At 38.6% G+C, this 15,171-nt stretch overlaps 1 protein-coding gene across 7 annotated transcripts in view; it reads right to left on the bottom strand.

The window, feature by feature from the left end:
* Positions 1–4,474: 4,474 nt before the first annotated feature.
* EVI5 (ecotropic viral integration site 5) overlaps positions 4,475–15,171 on the bottom strand; it is a 191,567-nt gene continuing 180,870 nt past the window's right edge. For 6 of the 7 annotated variants that reach the window (XM_026497609.4, XM_044383643.3, XM_026497612.3 and 3 more), the window contains one exon: positions 4,475–8,757. In XM_026497609.4, the coding sequence (XP_026353394.1) occupies positions 8,446–8,757 (312 nt within the window). In that variant the 3' untranslated portion in view covers positions 4,475–8,445. The remainder of the gene's footprint in view (positions 8,758–15,171) is intronic. The other variant, XM_057310462.1, reaches the window with a different exon arrangement.

Below are 15,171 nucleotides of genomic sequence, written 5' to 3'. Positions count from 1 at the left end.
TTCTCTCTGGGGGAGTCTGAATCGTGTGACTTACCTTAGCCAATGAAATATGGCTGGAAGTGATGTATATCACTTCCTGGCCAAAGTTTTGAGAGCCAGCATGTTGTTCATCATAATACTTTTCCCTCTGCCATAACAATCAGCAATGTTCAAAATAGAAGGGGCTTCACCAGCCCGGGTCCTAGAGTAAAAACAGTGGAGAACAGAGCAGTGGGCAACTTTTGGTGGACATGGAGCATGAGTGAGAAAAGACGCTGTAGGCCACTGAGATTTTAGGGTATGCGATAACAACAACAACAGCAACAACTGGTATTATTACCCCGTCAGAGATAGGAAATAGAGACGGTCAGGCCAGCTCCTCAGACAACACATCTATGTAGAAATACCATGTCGACAACGGGATAGAGAACTGACGTGCAGTGAGAAGTCGAGGCAGGAGAAGGAACATTCAAATCAATTACTATTTTCTTAGTGGCCCGTATTGATTGGCCCCGGGGATTCAGAGATGCAATGCACCATCTCTTCTAGCTAACATTGATTGAGCACTTACTCACTATGTGCCCAGCCCTTTTGGGTTTTGGCACACGTGTTGTCTCCAGTCTCACCAAAGAGCAGTTTGATGATGAACAAGAAGCTTCTCCAATTCTGACCCACAAATAGACAATTCTATTTTAGAGAAATTAGTGAAGCAAATGAAAGGCTGTGGGATACGTTTAAAATAGCTACAGATTGTTCAGGGCTGCGAGCCAGACCAAACAGCACACCTTCCCACATGCCCCACTTGGCCCTGTGATTACTCAAATCCCAGCACTGGCCGGGCTGCTGCCCACCAGGAACTTCCCTCCGAAGATCACAACTGGAAGGTAGTTTGCCAGGAAAGGGAAGAGCTGGACTGTACCTGGGGGGAAAGGCATGACATTTTCCTTTATATTTATAAATGTATGTGTAATGTCACTGTTGGGTTTTCCACCTCCTCACCCGGCAGTTTGCGTCTCCAGCACTGGCAGGAGCTCCACCCGGCTGAGCAGAGGGGTGACAGGGACCTGGCCCAGAGACTTCTTAAGGCTGAGGAGCCTAAGCCGGACCTGATGCTTATCTGGTAGAAGGGAGGCTGCAGAGACGAACATTTATTCATGCACCAAACACTTAAAACTTTTTGTAAATGGAGTGTGGTTGGTCCAATCCTGAGCTCTGCGGATGGGCACAGGGGCAGAAGCTAGACCTTGGGACATACAAAACAGGAGTGACAATGTGGGGCACTGGGGAATAAATGCTGTCTCTTCTACCCGCAGGAAGAGTCAGCCCGGTCAAGGTTAGGCAGGCTCCCACACTATTGTGTCTTGAAGGTAGATGTACAGTAAACACCAAGAGGAGCACCTAGTCCAGTCCTGGGGTGGGAGGGGCAGAGGTGACACCAGAGACCAGAAGGGCCTCTGTCCGAAGAGGAAGACGAGCCCTTGGCCAGGGAGGAGACACCAGGTTCAAGGCTCGGTGACTTGACTGGTTGCTCTGCTCCGGTCTCTGTGGAGGGCTGTGTGCAGCGGCTGCCTGTTCCACCCCCTGAAGCAGAGGCAGGGAACAGTTGGGGGCTCCCAGGTGCGTCTCAACTGCCACAGCATCTTTCAGCCTTGGAGTCTCTCATGTGTACAGTATGCATTTCCTTTAAAAAAAAAAATCAGAGAAACAACATCTTCTTTAAAGCCAACTAGTTTTTTTCCACCTAGTCCTGATCTCTCCTATTACTGAGGACAGCCTCAGAGAAGATCGCTCACAGTCTCTGAAAAAGTGGCCAGCCTGGGTGACAAGCAGGTGAGGACACAACAGCTGATAGATCTTACATGGACACAGTAGCAGCTCCTTGTGAGAGTCAATTCAGGAGGATTTAGGATGGTTCTCTGGGCCTGAAATCCCCCATACTGGTAGAGGAGGCTTCATTTCTAGACATCCATGGTGGAATCTAGAATGCAGGAGGAATGTGGCCATGTACTCAAATCAGGAGATATTAGCACCTATGAATGAGCAGACCGTTAGATAGCAGAGAGTGGGGCACACCAGGCAGTTGTGACAGGGATCACAGGACCCACCATGGGGCAAGATGGGGCTTCTGGATGGGCGGGGAGCAGGGGAAGGTGTCAAAGGAGACCATTCCCCTACGTTGGACATAACCTTTGAATTCTCATGACATTGTATCTGTACACTTGCTCTCTCATTCCATGTGTGAGGACAGCAGTTGGTCTGGTTCCTCTTTGGCCTCCTCACCAGTGCCTGCTGGATGTCCTGTGCCAAAGTGGTATTCAGGAATTAGAGGTCCCAGGAGTTAGGCCGGCTGCACTGGGATTCTGGGGTTTCCACTGACATATTTCCAAAGATGTTGTTTAGCCCATTTTCATGGTAAACAAACTGAGGTAAGGTGATTTATTCAACTATTCATTCATTCCACAAACATTTGTTGTGAGCTAAAGCACTATTCTGAGTACCTGGGGATAGAGATGAAAACCACACAGCTTTCAGTCTAGAGTGGGTCGATGAAAACAAATGAAGATGTAACATGTGTACAATGTCGGACAGTCGTCAGTGCTATGGAGAAAAATAAGACTGGGAAGACTTAAAAAGGAACGGTCAGAAAAGCCCTTCTTCGGGGCGGCGGTGGGGGGTGGGTGGTGAGACCGGAGCAGAAACCAGGAGGAGGTGGGGAGCTAGCCTTGTGGGAACGTGGCCAACCACCATTCCAGGATGGGCAAGCCTCTGGATGGGAGTGTGGTATTCAAGGAGCAACGAGGAGGCCGTAGAATTATGTGGTTTGTCCAGGTTTCATTAACACAAAGCTTGAGTCCCACTCTAGCATTAGAAATCTACATCTAAAAAAATTTTTTTCATGGACACTGTAAATTTTATAACTTTCAGGTTTTAGTTTTTCTCCCTTCTATATATCTGTATTTCAACATATTTAATTATGACTGTTAAGTTATTAACATGCCTAATTTATTTTTTTACTGTTTTAACAAATTTTTAAGTGTACAATTCAGCAGCATTAAATACATTCGGTGTTGTGCAACCATCACCACCAAAGTCCATTTTCAGAACTTTTCATCACCCCAAACAGAAGCTCTGTATCCATTAAACAGTAACTTCCCTTCCCCTCCATACTGCTCCTCTCTCGTAACAGCTACTCTATTTCTGTCTCTTTGAATTTGCTATTCCAGCTACTTCATACCAGTGGAATCATATTATGTGTTGAGCTTATTTTATTTAGCATGTTTTCAAGGTTTATACATACTGTGGTTTGTATTAGAATTTCATTCTTTTTTATAGTTGAGTAATATTCCATTGTATGTATGCCACATTTTATTTACTCGTCTGTTACTAATGGCCATGTTGTTTCTATCTTTCGGCTATTGTGAATGATACTATTAACATTAAATCTTTTTTGAGTATATATCTAGAAGTGGAATTGCTGGGTCATATGGTAATTCTATGTTTCACTTTTTGGAGGAAATGCCAAAGTTTTTAACAATGGCTGCACCACTTTACATTCCCCACAAGGCATGAGTTCCAATTTTTCCATATCCTTGCCAACACTTTTTCTTTTAATTGCCATTCTAATAAGTGTGAAGTGGCACCTCATTGTGATTCAGGTTTTACTTTTCTTACTACTAGAAAGAGTCAAATTTGCAATCTCTCTTCAATAGATGCATATATTTTTAGTTTTGGTCCTAGTGGCTCATTGTTTTTTGACCCACTTCTAAATTTATACCACAGATTCTCAACAAGGGGTGATTTTCATTCTCAGTCCTCCTTCCTGGGGACATTGGCAACAAATGGAGACCTTTTGGGTTGTCACAACTGAAGGAGGGATGGTACTGGCATCTAGTGGGTAGAAGCCACGGATGCTGCCGCACAACCCTACAAGGTACGGGACAGCCTCCTGCAACAATTTGGCCTCAAATGCCAATAGTGCCAAGGTGGACAGACCCGGGGTTACAGCATCTTGTCATATTTCATGTACCTTTATAAAGTGTCTTCAATCCTTCAGGAATGAAGCAGAATATATAGTGAACTACTGTTTCTGAAGTAAACAATGTTAACATTGTGATAAAGATGCAGAAAGCATATCTTTCTTTTCACAATAGCATATTCAAATTACATATTTGAATATACTTATTGGCTTAGTTGCTAATCCAATCACATAAAATATAATGTGGGATAAAAATATCGCTATTAATATTTTCAAAAAGTTAGCATATTCCTGAAGGAAACAGCAAATCTAGATATCTTGCCTTTCATTAAATTGAAAAATGTCACGTACCAGGCTCTCTGTCTGGCACTAATTATACATGGGTGGACCAGGTGGACATGGTCCCTGTACTCACGGAACACAAACCTCACTAATGAACAGGTGATGTTAGGCCAAGCATTGTTAATAGTGTTTTGATGCCTCTCCCCTTTTCAGTTGAACAGTTTAAGGAAACAGAAATTCTTATAAAATGAAAAACTTTAATAATTGTTTAAAGCAAAGGCACAAGTAAACATATCAGGTTATCATACAATGTTACAATAAGAAATTCCAACAGTAAAATGAAAAACATTATAATTTTGCATCTCTATAGTATATCTAACGTATTATTCTATCATCTTTTCTTTGGAGTGAAAAGAGAGGATAGGTAGATCAATGGATGTGATGTAAAAAGTTGGATTATAAATAGCATCCACTCCACTTTTAACCAGGAATTTTAATTTCAGGAGAATGAATTAAATTAAAATTAATTAGTTTTAAAAACTTACTGTTTTGTTAATGATAGAGCAGCAATAACTTTCAGGCTAAAGCACACTGTTTTAATAAAGTAAATCCTTGATTTCATAAAATGTTAGCTGTTGACGTCTGGTACCACACAATAATTAAGCTGGCCATGAAAGGGCTTTACCGAAACACAATTCATATACTTATTTTACTTTAAATCTGAAAATGATAGTGTATTATGTAAAAAAAGATAAAGGAGAATATGGAACCAATTCATTTCTTATGCTGTTAGAAATAAAACACTTAAAAAGGTCTAGACCTTGTTTTCAAAGGCACTATCTGGAGAGCAACAAGCTGGATCACGCTCACAGCTAAGTTGTTGTTTTTTTTCCTTCCAAACTAGCTTGCCAGTTAATTGAAACTTGATGTCTCAATTAGTCATCAAACATTGAGTACCTAGTATCAATAGGTACTCAATAGGAAGGATAGAAATTGTGTAATGTATATCTTTGCTTTTTTCAGGAAGAAAAACATTTATCATTGATTCTTGAAAGGCTGTTGAAATATTGGCTTGATCTAAAAGTTGTTTCATCACCTCAATGTGATTTCCATTTTTTTCAGGTCACCTATAGCTTCTACGTTAAGCGTGTCAGCCTAGATGGCAACACCACCGGAAGGTAACTATCCTAAGAGAGTATTTGTGTGTGTTTGTTATTTATTCTATTCACTTATTCCTCCCCTGAATGTTCTCCAGCTCTGAGTGTTTAACTTAACATTTAAATGACACAAAATATCAGGGATTAAATAAAATCTATCAAGAGAACACTTTCCAATACCTCAGAAGTCTTAATTTGAATGTCAAATCAGGGCATAGTACCTTGTTCATCCTAAAAACCAGGAAGATTCTAAACCCTTCAATGGAGTATTTGAATCAAAGCTCTTGAATGAGACAATTGTTGTTTTTAGTTTTTCCATTGTCCAAATTACAAGAATATCAATGGATTAAGGTTTACTTACCATGATTCTTTTAACACCTAATTCCTAACCAGAAAACAGTAAATAGGAAATTCTCTAAGAATATCTTTCAAATTTAGAACTCAAACATGATTCTGGAAAGATGTAATATCGGCTCACTTAAGCATACCCTAAAGGTCAACATGCCTGCTTGAAAGAGCAGTGATGGCATTCTGGAATTCTTCCCTTTCTTTCTCCATTTCCAAAGGTAGAGATGTCCTTCCACATTTGTCTTTGGCATCAAAGACTTCATAATACAAAATAGCTGGAACATTTTCCATTTTGAATAGTTATGAGTTTAAGATCCACTAGGAAATTTTAGTCTCCCAAACCATTAGTTCAACAGCAAAAGCAAATAGTTTGATCTTCTACTGAGACAAACTTAACATGTAAACTTATATTTTAGAGGGTCTGCAAACTTTTTCTCTAAAGTGCCAGATAGTAGATTTTTAGGCTGTTTGTGCCCTATGGTCTCTGTTGTAACTACTCAACTCTGCCATGGTAGCACAAAAGCAGCCATAAATAATATGTAAATGGATAAGCACTGGGTAAGCTCTAGTAATATTTTATTTATCAGTACTGAATTTCATAGAATTTTCATGTGACACAAAATATTATCCTTTTGATTTTCCCCCCAACTATTTAAAAATTAAAAACCACTCTTAGCTTGTGGGTCATGTAAAAACAAGAAGCTGGCTGGAATAGCCTCATGGACTATTATTGCTGACCCTTGGTCTAGATCAATAGATTTCTTATTGTGGGGGTGAAAGCAATTGTGCGGCCATGATTCATCTCATTTTACCTGGGCATCAACAGCCTCTAGGCTGACAGTAATGAACCCCAAAAGAGAATCTTAAAAGCACCAGTCAGACAATTCTAGTAGACAATTCTAGTAGAGCTGTGCAGAGTTTATGAGTGTTGATACATCTATACACAGATATAGATCTATATAAATTCAGGAAACATATTTAAATCACATTAATTGTCAGAATAGCAGAGAATTCAGAAATTCATTAGCTGAACCTTTTCAACTTGGTGTCCGAGAGATCTTGATTAAGATTTTGGCTCTGCTACTTAATAACTTGTAACCACAGGTAAATTACTTAACCACTAGAATTTAACCTGATGATATGGACACAACAGGCATATTTTCAATTTTGTTTCTCAAGCAAACAACTACAAAGGGCTTGCTGGAAAAGCCTAGTCCATTATGTACCATAAAGCTTAACTTCTGGCTTTAGACACAAAACGATTTTATCTTTTCTATTCCATTCTGTCATATAATTTTTTTTTGCATGCAACATATTGTGCAAAATTGTACCTCCATATATATTGAATTTGACTTTCCTCTTATCCTTGAAGGCTATTTTTTCACAGGCTGCTGATGAAAATGGAAGTGGAAAGCATCCAGTTAACACACTCTTGTTATCTTTACGTAATCTAAGTGTAATTTGGTGTTTCCACCAATTTATCAATGACAGGCATTCAGGTTTCCAAGAAAAAATGTCTAGACGATAAAAAGGAAGAATTGGTAGGAAAGAATTCTTATGGCTTTATCTATGGATTAACTAGAGAATCTGAAGATAATGTTCATAGATTATTTGCAGATATAATTTTTGTATATCTTGGACCTCAGTCCATTGCTTAAATTATATTAAGTAGATATTAGCACTAAGTAATATGTGCTATAACCTCTTTAATCATGAAAAATTTGCTATATACACATGAAGTAAAATATGTCACCAATAGTGTTTTTGAACAAGCATTAGTTCACTTATGAATCTGCTAGTGTTGAATGCTAAGCAAAATACTAAAGCTATTAAAATATTAGTGTTTGGTTTTATTTTCAATTTTCTTTTAACCTAGTATTTACAGAAGTCCTGTTAGAATGCTAAAGGCAGTCATTTTGCAACATGTACATTCTCCATATAAAATGATATTCAATGTGGGTGATGTAGATTTATAAATACGTACAAAACCCCAATTTATTTATAGTTAACCTACTACTTTGACCAGTAGGCAACACATGGAAGCATCATATGAACATAAAAATTAGAAATTAAAACAAAATTTAAAACTCTCAAGACAGATGACCAATCATTTGTGTTTGTAAAATTATATGGGGGGGAAAAAGGCTTTGTATTTGGGACCTTTCAGTGGCCCACTACTAAAGCAGTAATTTTAACTGAAAAACCAAAATTCAAAAACCAAAAACACTCTACCAACACAAAAACACAAGATAAATTAGATGTATATGTTGGTCAAATGTTTGTAGACAGCTGCCCTGGAAACAAATTGATAAATATGCAATTTATTGAATTAGCATGAAATACTGCACTAGAGCAGTTTTGTCTGAAGAAAATTCAATTTTCCATAGTTCTGAACTTCAAAATGCTTCCCACATATAAATTGCATTTCCTAAACAAGAAACATTAATATTCAGTAATACTGTTAGAACCTTATTTTTCCCATTAACCATATTCCAGTCTACTTTATGGCAATGGTAAGTCAGTGGTGAAGATTTGGCAAAGATAAAAAGGCATAAGACTGTAAAATATATATATATATATATATATATATATATATGTATATATGTATATACATATGTACATATGAAACAGATATGTTCCCCAAACCCTTAATCATATGACAACTGATCCCTTAAAAAACTCCAGTCTAGGTCACAGTGATGGTCAGACAGTGGTTGAGTATGACTCTCTTCTTGGGGGCTGCTCCTTTCGAGCCACTTGGTTGCTGTCTCTGGTCTCCAACACACTGTCTTCTGTTTCGCTTTCACTACCATCTGCTACAGCGGGGTCCAAAGACATCGGGCCAGATTTTCTGTGCAAAGGAAAACCAACGCTACTTTCCCGTAAGGAATTATCCATAAAATCTTCATCAGAGGAATGGAATGATTCATCATCTCCTATTAAATGGTTGACAATGTGGATTCCATCAAAAGGAGGCTGGCCTGAGAAGACCCTCTGGCCTTTTAGGCACCTGAGCTGTCAAAACAAAATCCAAGTTAATATACTCAACTAGGGGAAACATATACACCAAGAAAGCAAACGTTTAAGAAAGAAGACACCTTGTTTTTTTTTTTTTTTTTTTTTTTTTTGGCATTTCTAGATAAAATAGTAACCACCAATTTTTATGTGCCTCCTATGCGTTACGTAATGGGTTTGTAACTTGTTATTTTAATTGAATTATCACACAGTCCTATGTGGTAGATTTCATCAACCTCATTTCAGAGATTAGGAAATGGGAACTCAGGTAGAGTAACTTGCTGTGGACACATAGCTAATAGCAAAATTTAGATTCAAACTGAACCTTCATTATATTAGAGATAATATCATGAACTCCATGTACCCATCACCCAATTTCAACAACTAACATCATGGACAATCCTGTTACATGATACCCCTCCTGTCCCTGGATTACTTTGAGGTAAATCCCAGACATTCTATCAGTTTACTTTGTAAATATTTCAGCATGCACCTCTAGAAGATGTGGACTTTAAGACCATACTCTGAACTGTCACATACACTGCCTCAAGAGCATGTCCCCATAATAATGAAAATCATTTACAAATAATGAACATTTGCTATGAGTCTCCATCCTATTATAATATCCCAAAGACCACCAAACCACTACCATTCACTCAGGGCAGGAATGTTTCTTCCCACTAATGAGATTTCTTTCTTCATGGGAGGAATGCCAATAGTATGTAATTTTGCCTTCTCTCCCCTACTCCTCCTCAGGGAGAAGGAACAACTTCTCTCATGAGGGAATAGGGGAGAGGAATGGCATGTATTGCTCAGCTATTGCTCTTCTCTTTCCACCTTTCAGAACCAGGTTCTGGCTATCCCAGGAGTTTCACATGGCCAGACCTTCATGTGGACATCATATGCTACCTGTTACTGGGTGGGCAAGTCTGACTAATTCTAGAGTTCAGCAATGAAAATCCCATTGTTGTCACAAATCTAAACCACATTCTCCAAAACCAGCTTTTTCAGGATTAAAGGTGACTTCTTTCTATCATCTCCCACTTCTTTGCCTAAGTTACCTTAAACTTCCAAACCGACCGCCATGGATACTACCACTTCTACTAGCATGTAATTGAGACATCAGCCCTGTCGTCCTCAAGAGCTTAGGTTTTAAATAGAAAATTTAATTTTGATATTGTCACTTGTTTAATTTCTCTTACACACCATGAATTTTCTCCTACAATAGAGCAGAAGGGCTAAAAACAAAACAACCAAACAATAATTGAGAAAAACTAATTACCAAACTCTACTTTGACTTGCAAGAATTTGGCTGAAATAGATCCCATGCCTCCTTCCCTTATCATTACTATTAACCTTCAACTTTGTTTCTCAGGGACAAATTCCTGGTCACTCACTATCTTTCAAATCTTAAGATAAAGCTTGTGTGAAATATTCAGGAAATATTACATATACTTTCAAAACTAACGGTTCTGAAAGTAAAGACATTACAGCCTTGCCATACACCTGCCAGCTTTCCTGACAGACTTCCAGGAAGAAGTGAAGAAACGTCAGCACTTTCCTGCTGGTGTGTGAACAACGGGAAACAAGAAGGATGCTGAGACTCGTACAGTGATGTCTGCCTCAGGCAAACCTTCAACCATAAAGAAATCCCTATGCCCTGGGCCAAGGGAACAAAAGTACAGTGAGGTACAATGTAATTTAAGTAACACCGTCTCCCTTGGCAGAGCAGAAAGGATCTAAACTCGGAGTTGAAATTTTAGGGAAAGGGCACAGAGCACCACAAGGACCTCCCCATAGCTGTGATACCCACTGCATTACTACAACTGCCACGTTCTGATGCAACATCCTATCACCACATTGCAACACACGATTTATAGCTCCAAGTGTTAGATTAAGTCAGTTAATCTCTTCCTTTCTTTTCTTCCCAGATCCTTTTGAAGAAATAATACGGAACACGTGTTTTCCTTTTCCCTGGCTGTTACCAAAGGAGTAGGCAGGGGAACCACAACTTCCCAATTGTTTGGAAAGCTGTAGCTCTAACAAATTTTATTGCAATTAAAGAACTGCAGCCTCTTATCAGATGTAATAAGTGACCTCAAATATTACATAAAACTAACTCTAGGTGGAGGGTCATTTCCTCAATGTCAAAGGGGATGCAACTAAAGCTTCTTTGAGAACTGTATTCTAATAAAGAATAGCGATAACATAAAGGAATTTTGGAGAAGAAAAAGGTGAAGGTCAGGGACTCTCTGGTAAAGCGGAAGCTATCCCTTAGTTATCTCTTAGACCCAGGAGTGTGCACACTGGTTCTGAGAGGAAGGAGGCCTGTATATGCCCTGAAAGGGGACATTTGCACAAGGAATTCCAGGGTACTGAGTACCCATAACGTGGTCTAGAAGGGGCTGAACTTTAGGTGAAGATGTCCTGGGGGACTCCTCATCCTGTGAAGAGAGGTTTGGCTAGAGGAAGGCCAAAAGTGGGCCCCTCTAACATGCAAAGTCTTGGGTGTCTGGATCTAAGAGCTGTACTGCTGATCCTATTACTAGACTTTTAGAAGCTAATAATATATAAACAACAACAAAAACCAATTTTCTCAACCCTACACTTTCCCCAGATATTATTATTATTATTGGTAGCACACTGAGATTAGCATATCTCAAAATATGGTCCACTGATCATCTCCATCAGGATAACCAAGGATGATTATTAAAAATGCAAAATCCGTACCCAGATCTAAGGAATCAAAATCCAGAGAGTGAAACATTTTTTTTAAAGTTTATTTATTACTTGTTTAAATAACCTGCACACTCAACATGGGGCTCAAACTCACAACCCTGAGATCAAGAGTCACAGGCTCCACTGACTGAGCCAGCCAGGTGCCCCAAGAGTGAAGCAATTTTACAAGCATCTCAGGAGATTGTGATACCTCAGTTTGAGAATCAGTGTGGTAGATCTTCTGTTCAAACCAAATGAGGCTGAGTCAGAAAGGAGTTGGTTGACCTGAAATGGAACTCTTATTCACAATAAAAGTGCTTCTGAACAAGGAACAACTGCCTGTGTGTGTCTAGTATGCAGAAATGGATACCATTTTCAGTAGTACGACCAAGCTGTTCGGAGCCAAATCTACTACTTGGTGGTTGAAACAAGGAGCAGTCTGTTGAAATGCCTTTTCCTGAAACTTTCTCCTGGTATAGGGTAGGATCCAGGATGTATATGTTCAAAAGACCCGAATAATTTTGATGCACGTCCCAGGGTATGGACCACTACTCTAGGCAACGTTTTGTTTGGTTGGCTTTGTTTGGTATCTCGTTTGAATCAATCATAGGATCAGGAATCTGACAAAAGCTATTGACTCTCTTTCTTGAAATGTACATACATATATACACACACACACACAAACACACACACGCACATACACACATACACACGCACATACTTTAGCATACCCTTCTGCAGCCCCTTGTCTTTTCTAATTTTGGTTAAAGACTGTTGGAACATCTTTATAAGGCAACAACAAAACAACTAAACTTTGTGAAATGCCAGTAACATACTCATATCATGAAAAAGATTTAAAAAGTATTTTTCTAGGTGAAATTAGACAGGTTTTAAAGTCATTGAATGTGACTGGAAGTACTTTTGAGATTCACCAAGGGAACAGAGGGACCAGGACTCTTTGGAATTTTAAGCAAAGAGACTCTTCTCTGGTGAATCTTGGGATTTCCCCAAAGAAGGGTCTCAGCTAGTTCATAGTCAACGAACCCTATCCAGGCATTCAGAACTTCCTGCCAGCTTTTTAAGTTCCCCAGGCCTAAAGTTTGAGCAGGGAGTCAAATATTTGAAAAATAAAATAAAATAAAATAAAAGCATCTAAGAGATGCTAGCCGGGGAAAAAAGGCAACGAGTAGGAAACAGACTATTGTTGAAAAGAAGACTCTTTAAATTAATCATTTATTTCCTGTGAAGAAACTGTAACCACGTAAAAAACAAACAAACAAACAAACAACAAAAAAACTCAGATAATCTAAGAGAGGGTCCAGACATAATTTTCTCTGACCTGAAAGACATGAGCTTTGAGAATGAAAAAGCCTTTCAAGTATCCATCACGAAGGGTAAAAGTAGACTTATATGATGGTACCTCACAATGAAATTTTAGGACACTAAGAACAAGAAAAGATAAGTATCCAGCCAAAACCAAAAATGTTTTATATAAAAAATTACAAATCACAATGATAGGGACACCTGGGTGGCTCAGTTGATTAAGCCTCTGCCTTCAGCTCAGGTCATGATCTCAGGGTCTTGGGATCGAGTCCCACGTCAGGCTCCTTGTTCAGCGGGCAGTCTACTTCTCCTCCTCCCTCTGCTGCTCCCCCTGCTTGTGCTCTCTCTGGTTCTATCTCAAATAAATAAATGAAATCTTAAAAAAAAAAAAAGAATGACAATGATATTAGACTTCTCAACTGTAAAGAGAGGAGAGCAAGGCCTTCAGAATTCTAAGAAAAAATTTCCAACATACATTTAAAAAACTGTAATTATCTTATTTAAAAAGATTTTAAATACAGGGGATAATTTAGTGGATTCCTGTGTTGTCATCACCTAGCTATGTAGAAGCAAACAAAAAAGGATTTTTATGTTTTTTTCTCTTGATAAATATGATCACATTTATTTTCATAGCTTTTATTCTGCCACCGGAGTATTTGAGCATGTCTATCATATCCAGCCTTGGCCAGCATGGCCATTACACATTTTTCTCCATCATAATATGCACTATTATTGTCACCTTGTTTCTTTGATTACTGCTGGGATGGTTGAGATTTTTTCTTTTTATTCCACTACAGTTAACATATAGTATTGTATTAGTTTCAGGTATACAATATGGTGATTCAACACTTCCATACATCACCCAGCACTCATCACAAGTGCACTCCTTAATCCCCATCACCTATTTCACCCATTCCTCCCACCCACCTCCCCTCTGGTAACCATCAGTTTGTTCTCTATAGTTAAGAGTCTATTTCTTGGTTTGTTTCTCTCTCTCTTGAAATATGGTTTTTAAATAACGTTAGCCTATTGAACTAGAAGATGTTTTAGAAACATAATACATAATCTAATTCTGTCCTTCGAATTATTTTATTCTCAAACATGAGTATGTAAAATAGTAAAAACGAGCTTATTGTGTGATAAAATGTTTCCTTCTAATGAGTGCCTTCTAGTTCTGTAACATTTAAAAATAACTTACTTTAGGTATTAAGTAGATTTGCCATTTTCCAAACATCAGTTAAAAGAGCCACAAACTACCACAGAGATGACCTCACACACTATTCAATTCAGTAGGTCACTCTGGAGTGCTTACTTTTGGGAGAATGTTGGTGATGTTAACAGCACCCTTTGACTTCCTAATCCTCTAGACCAGTAATTAATAAATTGTGTTATGTATAAAGAACAACCTAAGATTATTGTTTTAAAAATATATAGATTCTTGGGCCCTCCTCTCAGACACCTGGATTCAGCAGGTAGGACTCAGGAATCAGTATTTTAAACAAGCACTCCAGGGAGTTCTGAATAGGATGATCCATAGATCACATGCTGAGAGACACTGCTCTAAATGGATCATATTTAGGGATTTACCATATTAGGATCATGTTAAGAAAATTTGGTAAGGATAAATAAATTTGAACTTAAGATGTTCTTGTTAATTTATTGCTGCCACCATCACACTGGCCACTGTTATATTTTAAAAATACAATGGCCTGGTATGGACACACAACTAACTCAGGGGGAAAAAAGCAAATAAAAAAACAGAAAACTATGAGGCTAATAAATATTTTAAGATATGACACCTTCACCATCTAATTTCAAATCTAGTTCCCATGAGGTGTTTCAGGGGATTCATCACTGAAGAACACCATCCAGTTTTAGATACTCAGCATCTCAGCTTATATCAAAGTGAGAAAACGTGTGTTTATAAAACAGAGTCAGAGCCTTCTCTTCTCCTCCTCCTAGCAAATGTCAACTTTCAAATTCAAACTTTATTCTGAGGATCAGCTTCATATTCAGGTGACAGACTATACCTTTTCAAGGATAACATGTCTAACCTTAGGACAATAGTTCTAGCTTTACAGCCCTTGATAGAAAAACTTTTTTTTTTTTAAGGTTTACTTATTTATTTTATAGGAGAGGGAGGAAAGAGGGAGAGCGAGAGAGAGAAACTCTAACAGACTCTGCTGAGCCCGATGCAGCGCTCAATCTCAAGAGCCTGAGATCAGGACCAGCCAAGCCAAGGGCCAGTTGTTTAGCCAACTGTGCCACCCAGGCATTTGTAAGTAGCCTGGTACTAAAGAGTAGATTCTGTATGATTCCATTTAAGTAGTTTTTAAAAACAGTTTAAAAACAAGCAAAAAAAGGAGAAAGATT

The sequence above is a fragment of the Ursus arctos genome, unplaced genomic scaffold (genome assembly GCF_023065955.2).
Source record: "Ursus arctos isolate Adak ecotype North America unplaced genomic scaffold, UrsArc2.0 scaffold_12, whole genome shotgun sequence".
NCBI lineage: Eukaryota > Metazoa > Chordata > Mammalia > Carnivora > Ursidae > Ursus > Ursus arctos.
The sequence above is the reverse complement of the archived record's forward strand: the minus strand, read 5'-3'. Positions and strand labels throughout refer to the sequence as shown.